This window comes from Panicum virgatum, chromosome 4K, assembly GCF_016808335.1.
Source record: "Panicum virgatum strain AP13 chromosome 4K, P.virgatum_v5, whole genome shotgun sequence".
Lineage (NCBI taxonomy): Eukaryota > Viridiplantae > Streptophyta > Magnoliopsida > Poales > Poaceae > Panicum > Panicum virgatum.
Window position 1 is genome coordinate 23,164,210 of NC_053139.1, and position 13,766 is coordinate 23,177,975.

General features: G+C 40.8%; 2 protein-coding genes across 2 annotated transcripts; one reads left to right on the plus strand and one right to left on the minus strand.

Annotated features, from left to right (window-relative positions):
• The first annotated feature begins 1,514 nt into the window (after window positions 1-1,514).
• On the plus strand, window positions 1,515-10,641 carry LOC120703492 (translation initiation factor eIF-2B subunit gamma-like). Its single transcript, XM_039987601.1, has 13 exons — window positions 1,515-1,788; window positions 1,877-1,972; window positions 2,068-2,145; window positions 3,755-3,835; window positions 3,928-4,147; window positions 4,232-4,290; window positions 7,543-7,592; window positions 7,687-7,774; window positions 7,851-8,090; window positions 8,175-8,267; window positions 9,281-9,385; window positions 9,877-9,993; window positions 10,322-10,641. Exons 1-13 carry the CDS (start codon window positions 1,723-1,725, stop codon window positions 10,385-10,387), a joined length of 1,359 nt encoding a protein of 452 aa, XP_039843535.1. The 5' UTR covers window positions 1,515-1,722; the 3' UTR covers window positions 10,388-10,641.
• Window positions 10,642-12,447: 1,806 nt separating this feature from the next.
• Window positions 12,448-13,107, minus strand: LOC120702022 (agamous-like MADS-box protein AGL62). The gene has a single exon (XM_039985800.1). It carries the CDS (start codon window positions 13,105-13,107, stop codon window positions 12,448-12,450), a length of 660 nt encoding a protein of 219 aa, XP_039841734.1.
• Window positions 13,108-13,766: the final 659 nt, after the last annotated feature.

The window sequence follows — 13,766 nt, forward strand, 5'->3', positions numbered from 1 at the left end:
GATCCAATGTCAAGGCCAGTGATCATGGTAACATCCAGTAGAGTAGGGGTCATGGGTCCATGACCAAAGAGGAAGCAGTTCAGAGCGTCGGACCAAAAATAACCGATGGTCTTCAGAAGGTTTTCATCTTTATCTAAGGGGGATAATGACAGACTGAGTGCATCAGCTATGTTCAGTTCTTGCCACAAGGGCATATAGGTTTTTGCTACTCTGCTATACTATGTAATCCAGCTTTCAGGTGGATTAGTCCAGGCTCTTAAGCAGTCGGCCCAGGAATTTAAATTGATGGCTTGACTCACGAAAGTGATTCTATTCGCTTCATAGGAGATCAGATCTTTGGGATTTTCATAAGTTCGTGGGCCAAGACAAAAGGATTTGGGATTGGAAGGATGCGGCAGAAGGATGTCTGACACATGGAGTTCAGAGATTCAGAAATTTACATATGATGTCATATTTCAGAGTTTAATTTGTTGGAGGCTTAATGAACTGAAGAAAGTTAAAAGGACAGGCTGAATATTACCTTCAGGCCACAGATTGCTGCATCGTCGATTGAAGAATTCGCTGTTTGAGCTGCAGAGTCCGCCATGGTTTAGATCTGCTGACTTAGGGTTTGGTCGTTTTGCGGGCTCTGGTTCGAATTCTGGATGCTTTGTGAGTCTTTGCTCGAACTTATGGAGCGGAATTCCCGAATTACGCTCGGATTTGGAGTGTCTATTTCGAGTTGGATTCAGAGTGGAAGTGGTGTTCTGTTCTTGTGCGGGTTACTTCCAATTTTGAATTTTGTCGGCTCTTGGATATTAATGAAGCCAGATGCGGTGCCATCGGCTTTTGGGGGAAGATTCGAGCGAGCGGATTAGAAAATAAGGGATTTCATTGAAGTGGAATTTTACAAGCAAAAGAGCCGATTTGACAAAGGATGAATCCTTCGACTTTACAATACTGTTCCTACAGTGCTACCTACATCTACTGCTCGTAGGTAGTATGCATGTTAATAACGACAAAAAGGGTAACTGAACTATAGCGGTGACCTATAATTCATAGTTACAAACATCGAATATTCACCAATTGATTATTTTGTAACACGTATGAAAACTATATCAGACCATATGTTAAGGTAGTTATATTTTTTTTTATAGTTTTCACATAACATGATAGCTTCAAAGAACATGATAAGATGCAAATAACGAATGATGACAGCCTTAGGGACTACTTAGTACCCCGCCACAACACGCCACGCCACCGTAGCGTGGCGGGTGTGGCGTTTATAATCGGTGCCACATCCTTGTGGCATGGCTATCGTGGCTGGGAACCAAGCACGCCCTTGTTCCAAAGCCAACCAAATTTAATTTTGCACCTAAGGATTAATAACTATATCTTAATTAATTCAACCACATTTTTAGATGCGCACATGTCATCGAAGAATTTGGAACTGATTGAAATATGAAACAACTACACTTCTAATTTTAAGCTGAATTGCGTTTCATTGTTGACCCAATTTGATCTGCATTTCAGAGACAGACATGGACCAATAAACCAATTGACCACCCAGCTTTGTGAAACCAAATAGGCAAACGCGTCCTAGCCCGGCGGCCCAACATCCTGTCGGCTGTCGGATCCATATTCAGAAACTCGTTCGATTGCAACCCCTCCCCGCCGCCGTAATCAGACGAGCACCAAAACCCTCGCCGGCGACGCCCTCCACCGCCGCAGTTTTCGCGAGAAATGGACTTCCAGGTCGTCGTCCTCGCCGGCGGCACCTCCGAGACGTTGTCGCCCCTCGTCTCCAAGGTATCCCCTCCCTCCTCCCACCCCATCTTACCTCACCTTACCCCTGTTAACCCGGCACCCCAAATCCCTGACCCTCCTCCTCGCTCAGGATGTCCCCAAGGCGCTGCTCCCGGTCGCGAACCGCCCCTTGCTCTCCTACGCTCTGGACCTCCTCGAGGCCAGCGACCTCAAGGACCTCATCGTGGTGAGCGCTCGCACTTCTATTTCTCTTCCGCTTGCTAGGGCTGTGGTTCCACAGCGCGAGCGGGGGCTTGTTTGGCTGATGTGGGCGTGGTTCAGGTGGTGGAGGGGCAGGAGGCGGCGCGGCTCGTCGGTGCCTGGGTCTCCAGCGCATACCTGGATCGACTTCGTGTGGAGGTGAGTTTGGTTCTGGTTCCGTGTCTCAGATTGCAATGATCCGATACTTGGGGTGCTGTGGTTGTGTTGGTGCTAAGAGATGTGTAATTGCAGAAGATCGCAGAAACAACTATTGCTGTGCACTGTGTGATCACATTCATTATGCTCGAAGATAAATGATTTGGATAAATTTTCATGGCAGAACAAAAGAAATCTCTAAAGCCAGATAGACTATTTTTCATGTCGATTTTGAGGATTTTTTTTTCACTAGGCAGTAGGCACAAATCACATAGCATTGTAAATTCTAATGGTAGGCTATGCATAGAGGCAGCTTTCCTCATCCATTCAATGTTCTTGGGATCATTTGTGTCACAATTTCTTGTGTTGTTATTGAAATTTTATATAAAATAACTGGTCATGTACTCTGCGGCTCTGCGCACGCTATGGTACCTGTCTTTGTCTAGGTTGTTGAGGTGCTGATATTACAACGGTTGTAGGATAATCAGTGTTGTAATTGTTGCCCATGTAGGTGCTGGTTGGCCTTCCGCTCTTGCACTTTGGATAATTTGGGCAAGTTTCTGTCCTTTGTTGCTGATAGTCAGCCACCTAAGTGTAGAGCTGTATATGAGGCACTAGGCAGCACCCATCTGCCCAACTAGTGTTGAGTGCCTTCTAGAGCATGGATGTTAGTGGTTTTATGATCAAGGTACAAAATTGTGGGCTAAGGCATTTAGCGTTTGGTCTTGAAAAACAGCTTATAGCTGGGTAGTATCACATAAACAAGTTTCAATTCTAAATGAAATTTTGATCTTAAGGTTTGCTCCATCTCTTAGTATTATTTCACTTTATTCATTTATTATTCAAACAGTATTGTATTTGTATTCTCCAATTGTTGCTCTTGCTGAGGTTTTAAAATTGGAAGTAAGCAGGCTACAAGTTTGAATATTGTAAAATTTCTATTATCTTTACCAATGCTTGAATGTAATCTTTTGTTGTTTCTTCAACACCTCTTTAGTGAAGTGAGAATGTGAAGCTAGCTTGCGGGATACTCCCTCCGTCCTTAAATATAAGGCATTTTGCTTTGTTCTAAGCCAAACTTGTCTAAGTTTGACCAAATTTATAGAGAAGAATATTAACATCTAACACATTAAATAAGTAAATTACGAAAATATAATTTCACAATGGATCTAATTGTTCATTATGAAAATATATTCAAAATATTATTACCCTTTTCTATAAATTTGGTCAAACTTAGACCAGTTTGACTTAGGACAAACTAAAATGCCTTATATTTTAGGATGGAGGGAGTATATGTCAACTGAAACATAACTGCATTATACTTAGAATAGCTCGTCAGCATGTCTTTGTTGTAACTTATTTTTTTTCATCAATGTCTTAGTGTATGTTATATAAAAATCAGTATAATATATGGATTAGATATTTCTTAGTAACTTGAACTGCTTGTTTGTTCTTTTTTTTATATAAACTTTTCTTCTAATTGTTCGTTTTCTTTGCTATTTGTTTACTTTTTTATGCTATCCTTCTCATTGACAAAGCAATGAGCCAATGAACGACTTTAGGGGTAACATATTCTCATTTGTTTGTGGAAGTAACTCTTCCTTGTGTTCAGGTAGTTGCTGTTTCTGAAGACCTTGGAAGTGCTGGTGCATTACGAGCTATTTCAAAGCGACTGACAGCAAATGATATTTTGGTAATGTTTGTGCTTCATACTATGGCAATGTTGACAAAAATTGCATGCTGGAGTAATCTAGATGCTAACACATTGAACTGCATCCCAAAAAGGTAATTAGCGGTGACCTGGTCACAGATGTGTTGCCTGGGGCTGTTGCTGCTACTCATAGAAGAAATGGTGCAGCTGTTACTGCTTTACTATGTTCTGTTCCTGTTAGTGGTCCTTCAGAAACTGCTTCTTCTAGTGGGAAAGATAAAGCTAAAAAGCCAAATCGTCTGAACATAGTTGGGCTGGACAAAACTAAACAGTTCTTGTTGCATATCGTATCAGGTTTGCTTACTGTGACTTCATGATCTGTAACAGTAGGCTAGTAATGTCATCCATGATTAATATACTTCTCAATGTCACATGTAGGAACCGATGTTGAAAAAGATGTTCGAGTTCATAAGAGAAAAATCCAGGCTGTAGGTCAGGTAAGGCACCTATTGCATGTATCATGTCAACTATATTTGTTTCCTGAGAAATTCCGAGCTTAGTGCTATACTTATGTACTTTGACATTGTCATGCATCACAATTCATGAAAAACAAACAGGCCAATGCTAGGTTGTGTCTCAAGATTTTTTTTGCATCTGGTTTGTCCTTGCATTGATTTAGATGATTTAAGTTTATCTGTTTGTTGCTTGGGGCTGATATCTATATTCAAGAAATTAGGTTGGAAACTGCTGTCCTTTTTTTTAGCATCAATGTACTTTGTTCAGTTGTTGGTATTTTTTTTGTTAGGTCAACAAGATGAGGCTGTCAATGATAGGCAACATTCCCTGTCAAAGGCACATTTAGGGATGTCAATGTTGGCTTTAGAAATAAAACTATACATTTTGGAGTGAATAAGGAGTCTATATATATGCTGAGATGAGCGAACGATAATTTGTAAGATGTGTAAAGCTAATGCTATTAGATTTGGTACTATGCCTGCCACTGTAAAAATGATTCAATATTCATGGTAATAAGCTATAGGCTATCTTTATAGACATACTGACGGAAGAACAAATCATGGTCAGTTACATCTGTAACTTGTAGCCTAGGCCTTCCCTCAACTTGCACCTCATTTGTTTCCACCAGAAGCATCGGAAAACAGGAACTTTCAGAAACACTATTTCAACAAATCTATCCTATATGCAAAATCAGTGTTTCAAAGGCAACTAGGTGACCCAAGGCGAGCTGGGTGTGCCTGGATGCCTAGGAGACACCTAGGGGACGCCTTTGAAACACTATGTAAAATGCCCCTCTTTACTATTTCATGTCCTTGTTTCATGTGCTGCCTTTTTATCATGTTCACATTGCTGTGTTCTTGGGTGATGTCATCGAACAGACTCTGGTATGGTTGTTTCTTTTGGTTTTGCTTTATTTTTGGATATGGTTCGAGCTCAAATAATTTAGGGGTATAAGGAGTAATTTTTGTCAGTTTGTTTTTGGCCCCTCTGTACTATGTTATGGTTAGCTGGTCTTCTCAGCAATCTCCTTCCTGCACCACATTTTATGCTTTCATAGTAAAGGTGCGCTGAAGAGGTCGAACCGAAGTAATGTGACTGAACTATTGTAGCATGCAACAGATGGTGTTTTAGACCCTCCATCTTAAAAGTCAATAATGTAGAAATCAGATGACTTTGTCATTCTTAAGGTTCAGTGAGTTATTCCATTTTACTTTGGATCTTTTTTCTCCTTTGCGCCCTCCTCATTCTCCTGTGGCATTGGTATAGGATGTACTTTTACCAAATCAAGTTATTTCAAACTTACTTCACCCTGAATCTTTAGAAACCTCCTTTTTGGCTGGATTGGTTTCACGAGACATGCCCATTTTGTGGCTAAAGCTTTAGTGCCTTTGCTATGTACATATTGTCTGATGCAGAGTCTTTAGACTGCCGAAATTTGTTGACTGATGAGGCAATCTGGATTCTGATATAACCTCAAGCTTGACAAAAGCACAACTTAGCCGTGACCAGGCTTAAAATCGCAGGAGATGGACTGTATTGTAACAGATTGCAGATGATTGGTAGACAGCCCAGAAAATTTCACATTATTCACTGGAAAAATAGCCATTTTGGTCCCTCAACTTTATCCCAAGGGTCAAGTTCGTCCTTCAACTTTTAAATTTGCCAATATAGTCCCTCAACTTTTGTTTTGAGGTCAAACTCATCCTTATGCTGATATTATGCTCCATAATAACATGAGGTAAATGCAAAAGGTCATTTTTATCCTTGGTTTCTTTTTCCCCTTCTCAATTTAGCGTCACCATTTGCTATACTTTCTGTAACATTTTATATGGTAGTACGTAGTTATGCAAAGTAGATTTAATTTTACTCTCCATGAGTCTGCGATACAATATGATGCATACGTAAATAAAATTCTATGTTCCAAATTAAACACTTTGTGATGTTCAGCTCCTAAATGAATTTAGGGGAAGGAGCCAAGGGCAAAGAGGACTTTTTGCACAAATCTTATGTTATTATGGAGTATAATATCAGCATAAAAATGAAAGTTGAGGGACTATATTGGTCTGTTTAAAAGTCGAGGGATGAACTTGACCTTCGAATCGAAGTTGAGGGACTAAAACACCTATTTTGCCTTATTCATTTACAAGCAATTGCTAATTGAGGACAGGGATACTCTTCTAAGGAAACAAGTGAAGAACCTCCCTTTATGGATGGGGTCTATTATGAGAACTGAATGACAGCTCAATTGCTAGGACCTCCAGTGGAGAGGTTCACCAGTCAGCCAGTCTTTCCGAGGACTGGTTTCAGGGAGTTTCCTAGCCAGCCAAAGCTTTTGGTATTCCCCTCCTTTAGAGAAAGGCAGGGGTAAGTCTTCCCCATGTGGTCAAGTTCTTTTACTTTTTGGGATGTGATCTGTACCTTGAGAGTTTATTACTTGCAATATACTCTACTTAGACACAATTTGTGATTTTTTTCTTGAAAACGCAGGAGAGCTGCGTATCTTTATTTTAAGAGAGAAAGAGTGGTCCAATTACAAAAAATATACCTCACCTTGGACCAGAGTGAGTAATGTAAAGAACTAGTAAAGGGCTATTACAAAAAAAAAAATCTAATACGCAGGACCAAGAATCCTAAGTTTGGGTTCGTCCCAGCTTGTGGCAGAGAGTAGTAAGCCCTTTAGCCCCAGCAAACTGCCACAGGTTGGCCTCATCCTTGAAAGCTTGAATTGCCACATGCAAATTTGGGGGAGAGCCATCAAACACACAAGTGTTTCTATGTATCCATATTGTCCAAGCTCCCAGAATGCAGAAGGAATTGAAACCCTTTTTAAGCTGTTTTGGAATCCTCCTCTCAGCTTTCTTCCACCAATCAGCAAAAGAAACTCTCCTTGCGAGTGTCAAACTTTCCAAGGTGAGAGGCTGCAAAATGGCGCACCAGAATTGTCTTGCAAAGACACATGTCGTGAGAATGTGTTGGACTGTTTCGTCTTCTTGATAACATAGAGGGCACTGCACAATTTGTGATGATAATGAGTGGTTGAATGGTTTGACTAGATGCTTTCTCTATTTTTATAATGTTTGCATTTTGTTCAGTGTTCATATCAAATTTTAGTGGGAAGTGGTAACAATCTCGTTAATTGCTTCAATAAAGCTTTGCTTTAATTTAAAATCAGAAAGGTACACAGTTTGAATGGTTTATTGAACTAAATGTCTATGCTATCTCCCTTTTGTTAGATGGAAATTCGAAGTGACCTGATGGATGCACATCTTTATGCTTTTAAGAGGTTAGTTTATATAATTTTCACATTTTGTGATGTCTGGTTTGGTTGCTCTTTACGCTCAGCCATTAATCTTGCGATAATTTACTGCTGGCTGCAGAACAATATTACAGGATGTACTGGAACAGAAGGAAGCATACCGTAGCATTAGACTTGAAGTCCTCCCGTATTTAGTGAGAAGTCAATTGGTATGCTGATGCTTAACATGTTAATATATAACAGTGTCTTCTGAATCAGTATTCAAACTGTTGTAAACTTGAACAGAGATCAGCTCCATCAGGTGGCAATGGAACAACAGTTGGTGAAACTGGGAGTAATGCTGTTTTCTCCGGTGGTAATTTGCAGTGTTTATCACAGCATCGTGTCATTGCGCCATCTGCTTTCAAGCAAGATGTATTGTCAAGGTCACACGGTGGACATAGGTGCTGTGCTTATATTGCTACTAAAAGCAAATACTGTCACCGCTTGAACTCGATTCAGTCATACTGTGATATCAATCGAGATGTAAGGATCTCAGTTACAGGGAAGTTACTTTGTCACATGTTGAATTATGCTTAAATTAACATTTTTTTTCTTTTGGTATTGCAGGTTACAGGGGAAGCTAGCCATCTGTCTGGTTATTCTTTCTCTGCACAAAACAATATCATCCACCCATCCTCTGTTCTTGGATCAAAGACTACAGTAAGTCTAGTTTAATACTCATTTATTGAAGAACTAGCATCAATGGTTGCTCGAGAATACAGAAAACACATGCTTTAATGAATTTAGGATGCAATTGTGTTAGATGCTACCATGTCGTGTAGGTGAAGATCTTCATCTGTTGGATTTAAGATTATAATGGTCAATCTGTTTCAAGTTTCAACCAACAAAGTGTCTGGCAGATGGAATGGATCTTGTGTTAGTCAACTTACAGTTACCTTATGCAATCATATCCTTGTTATGTACTATACTTCTGTTCTCTAATATGACCTTGGTTAGCTTAATTTTGAACCAACCAACATCAAATATTGAAGGTTGGACGGAGTACAATGTATACGGGAAGAGGGAACACTTCCAATTTGCATTAGTGATATCACCTTCTGCAATAAAAGATTGACATCTAAATATCTATTGTTATTATTTTATTTTTAATATGTGTTTATGCTATTCACCTTCATTCCATTTCTTACAGCTTTGTTAGAACTTAGAAAATTGGACGCTTTTAGAATGATCTGCTTCTATTCATTTCTTATTCTAGATTTCTTTCATGAAAAGTCGAATATTTTTGTTGATAATCTTTGCTGTGGCCTGTGGGTTCGATGAACAAATCACAAAGCTGCACTTGTAAACAGGCATGTTAAGTAGCAGTTCTGTTGAAATTCAGTTATAAGATCAATATGCTTCATTTAAAATTGTGAGTGCCGAGTTATATCAGATTATCAGTAAACCTTTTAAAATGGATCGTGACATGAAATTACTTCTATTGAGAAATAACATAATTTGCTTAGAAGTATGCCATTATCAAAGTTTTTAAAGTTTGGTTGCCCACATTGAGGCTATTTATTTGACATCAAAGATAGTGTTAAATTGCTTTTGGTACATTAATAATGAGCTTTTGCAGATCTGATTTTGCATCAATGTTCGAAATGGTTACTTTCTTTATTTGTCAAACACGCATTTTTGGCTTATTTTTGTCATTTCTTATGTTTGTTTAGATAGGGCCACATTGTATTCTTGCTGAGGGTTCACAGCTAGGTGACAAGTGTAGTGTTAAGAGATCTGTGATTGGTCGTCATTGCCGTATCGGTTCCAATGTAAAGGTAATTACAGTATGCCCTGTTGTTGTTGTTGTTTTTTTTTTTGCATGCGCTCGATTGAAATGATGCTTAGGTACTTGCTGTGTTAAGTAGAAAAACCTAGAAATTGGCATATTGGGTGTGCAATACAGGGTAAACAAGCTGGTTGTAACCAGTAGTGATTTTCTAGATCTAGCCTGCTTAGCTTAAAAGTGTTACCCTTCCATGCAGAGGCATAGGTAGCTCGTCCATATTGCTATATTATTAATCCTTAATATCATGCCGTGTTCCTTAGAAAAAGAGGCAATGTTCATAAACCCTTGAAATATTTTCTGTAGTTAGCAAGATCCAACTGATAATATTTGTTTATTACCTGTAAGGTTGTCATTGTCTTGCAATATATTTGCAGCTTTATGGAATTACTAGTTAGATATCATACATGCCAGATTTAAGTTACATTTTGGTTTAAGCTCCTTGGTTCCCTTCTAATGAAGAAATCATCTCCCCTGTTGCAGATTGTCAACTCTGTTGTGATGAACCACGTTGTTATTGAAGATGGCTGCCACATCCAAGGTTCAGTTGTATGTAATAATGTTCAACTGCAAGAACGGTCTGTTCTGAAAGATTGCCAGGTAGCCTCTTCTGTACTATGTAGCAAAAACGAGACATAGCATTTTAAAATGCATGTAAGATTGAAAATGGTAGCAATATCTTCGATTGTGCCATAGCTTTACTAGGTTTAATAGAAAAAGTTAATGACCAAAGTTCCTCCGACTGTTGATGTCTGTAGTCATTTAATATTAATTGGGTTTTATTTGTTTTGGATTTTGGGCGCACGGGGTGGGGGTGGAGCAGCTGCTTACTAGTCATCATTAACTAAAATGAAGAAAAGCTTAAATTCAAATCTAGCTCTTGTTCAGTAACATCTTGAAATAATGTGTTTTGTCTTCCATCTTTCAGATTGGAGCTGGCTATATCGTGACTGCTGGCAGTGAGCACAAAGCAGAATCCCTAGCAAGAAAGTAGAGGAAGTTTTGACAGTTTTGGCGGACCCTGAACGATTTTGTGCACTTGAGATGCACCCCTCTGAAAAAAGGGGGTGACAATATTTCTTGATGTGCAACCCCATAATTTTGATTCTTGTGTAACAGTCTGAAAGGTTTTGGTTAACTCAATTCTACTAGTCCGAGCTTGAGCTGCAGTTAGCGAAAACATTTCATGCCGTCTGACGACAATGGCTATAAGTTGGGCTTGTAGTAAGCTGCTCCCTCCATTCCAAATTATAGGTTGTTTGATTTTTTTACACTAAATTTGACCACTCGTCTTATTCAAAAATTTATGTAAAATATCATTTTGTTTGTTTGTTGTGATTTGCTTTATCAATACAAATTCTTCAAGAATGACTTAAATTTGGCTATGTTTGCACAAATTTAAAATAAGACAAGTGGTCAAATTGGATGTAAAAAACAAACGACCTATAATTTGGAATAGAGGGAGTATTAATAGCCTATTAAGACATCATCAATCCTTTTCTGAAAGTTAGAAACCTTAAAAGCGATCTGTACGATGCATCATCTTCAGCAATTTATCTGTCATCCCAGCCGCTTGCATCGGAGTGTAGAACGATGGTGGTTACTATTGTGCGAAATTCTGGATCAACTCCACCTATCAGGCGCGGGCACGGCCGGGTGGGCACTAAGGTCATCGGGCCATGCCACTTTTGACCGGGCCTGGCCCGTTTAAAAAACTATACTCCCTCCGTTCCAAAATAATTACAATTTTAGAGTTCAAATTTTATTCCATAAAGAATGTAAATTTTGACCCATCTACCATAAAAGACAAGATAATTTTCGAAAGATTCTCACAAAAGATAATTAATATATCATCCACTCCTTACAAAAGACAAGAGGTATTTTGGTAATTTTACATATAGCATTGGTTTGCGTGCTCGGTTCTAGAATTGCATTTATTTTGGAACGGAGAGAGTATTTTCGACCCTGCAATGGTTTCGCCCCTGCTCCATTCCAAAACTCGTTCACTTTGCATCGCTCATGGAGATTTTCTCATTAATATTAATATAAGCAAAAGGCAATGGGTTTGCTCAAGTTAGTAACATCTAATGAAGCACAACAGAGAAGGGCATGGAGCAACACAGTAAAGTTTTTTTCGCAACACAGTAAAGTGAACCGTTCAAACTGCATAGAGGCTGCTTTTTCCTTGCATGCGTTACGATCAATACTGTTTGAGGACTGCCATCTCATCTATGAGGTTTCAGAACGTGACCAACCACGGGGAGAAACATTCTAGAAATGTTTAGATCTTGTTTAGATGCAAAATTCAAAATTTCAAAATTATGATATCGAATATGTACGGCACATGCATGGAGTATTAAATTTAGATAAAATTTTGACACTAAATTGCTACAGTAACACATGCTCTAATGATATATTAATTAGACTCATTAGATTTGTCTCGTAGTTTACAGACGAAATCTATAATTTATTTTAGAATTAATTCACATTTAATACTTCAAATGTGTGCCAGTATATGATGTGACATTTACGAAGTCATGTTTAGTTCCAAAATTTTTTCCCTAAAGTACCCATCACATCTAATCTTCGAATATATGCATGGAGCATTAGATGCAGTTAAAAAAATAACTCATTATATATTTTAACTGTAAACGACGAGACAAATCTTTTAAGCCTAATTAGTCCATAATTGAACACTAATTGTCAAATAACAATGAAAGTGCTACAGTACCAAAACTCAAAAATTTTCACGAACTAAACAAACCAAAGTTTTTTAATCTAAACAAGGCCTAATCGATCATGCATCACCAAGGGACAACGGCATTAGGATTAGGAGCATCTCATTCCGCGATCCTCAGCACAGCACGGGTGAAAAAATGCCCCTCATCCTCTCTTGCAAAGACAAAACGTAACTAGAATCTTTAATTGCTTCCCGAACAACAAGCGTAACGTAAATAGAACGAAGCTGATAGTTTTCTAATTTCTCGGATCATCTGCACAATTCAAATTACAAGCTAGTATAGTACTAAAACGGTAGTGCTGAAGGAAGAATCATCAAGCATTGATCAGGCTAGCTTTAGGCTGCCCTGCCCGGTCTGTGCCGGCCGGCGCGGCAGAGGGTTGCAGCTTGTTGGCGTGGCGCCGCACGTCGTTCCTGAGCCGCCGGAGCGCCCTGGCGAACTCCGTCAGTTCCGCCTCCCCGAGCGCCTCCACGTCGGCCTCCCACCAGAAACGCTCCGGGCCCGCCGGGACGGCCGTGAGCACCTTGGCCCCGATGGAGCTCATCCGCGCCTCCTCCGCGGCCACGCGCCCCTTGGTCTCCTCCGTCTGCCGCACCGTCGCCTCCACCGCCGCGCGCTCGGCCTCGGCGGCGCCCGCTTCATCCAGCGCGGGGAGGTACCCTGCGTCGCCGGGGAGGGGGGCGAAGCGGCGGACGACGTGATCGACGGAGGGCGTGCCCATCGCGAACACGTTCCCGCCGCCGGCGGCCTTGGCCTTGCCCGCCTCGTTGTCGCCCTGCTCGGGCAGCTCCTGCTTCTTGGAGAAGATGGTGATGGCGGCGTGCGCGCCGCAGAGCAGGATGAGCTCGGACACCTTCTTGAGCAACCCGGCCTTGCGCTTGGAGAAGGTGACCTGCCGGCGGTCCCTGTTCTCGATGTAGCGGATCTCTATGACCTGCTTCCCCTTGGTCTTCTTCCCCTCCGGCTTCACCATCGTCGTCGCTGCCGCCGTCGCAACGCAACGCAACACGACGCGGCTCCTGCTGCTTCTGCTTCTTGCTTCCTCTGCTTCTCTCCAACAATGCGATGCGCTCGATATGCTATGGAAGGAACGGAGGAGGGGGCGGTGAGGGAGTATAAGTAGGAAAGAGCATTGCCAAAAATGGGAGGAATTTACTGCTAGAAGAGGTGAAAGTCGGGATTATAGGCGGGTGGAGTCCGACTCCAAGTCGGACGCGGCAAGTTATTTTGAGAAAGAAACGCGCTGCTCCATCATTATTCGCGTATCAATTAAGGAAGGCGATCTCTCTCAATCTCCGTCCTCGACGAAGAAGCGGTCGTCGGCAATATAATGGCGAGACTGCACAACTTCCTCGATCGTGTTGGACATGCTATGATAAGCGATCTCTCTTCTGCGTGGCATATTCATCGACTTCTTCCGCCCCCCTGATTCAGTGTCAGGTCCTTCCGATCCGAAATGGTGGTGCCGTGATACAAGAGAGAGAAGAAAGGAAGTTCTACCTGATGAGTACGTGGAAGGATAGAACTAGCTGAGTGAAAGGATGGAACAAGTGTTTCGAAAGTTGGGAACAAATCCCTTAAGTTTCTTACTGCTGCACAGCGATTTGTAAAAGGTAAGTTAGTTTGGGACAA

Excerpts from the sequence above, each read along its gene's own strand:
- LOC120703492 (XM_039987601.1), top strand. The coding sequence starts at position 1,723 with ATGGACTTCCAGGTCGTCGTCCTCGCCGGCGGCACCTCCGAGACGTTG. Across the intron at positions 1,973-2,067 it reads ACCTCAAGGACCTCATCGTG|GTGGTGGAGGGGCAGGAGGC; the intron begins GTGAGCGCTCGC and ends GGCGTGGTTCAG. Across the intron at positions 9,994-10,321 it reads CTGTTCTGAAAGATTGCCAG|ATTGGAGCTGGCTATATCGT; the intron begins GTAGCCTCTTCT and ends TCCATCTTTCAG.
- LOC120702022 (XM_039985800.1), bottom strand. The coding sequence starts at position 13,107 with ATGGTGAAGCCGGAGGGGAAGAAGACCAAGGGGAAGCAGGTCATAGAG.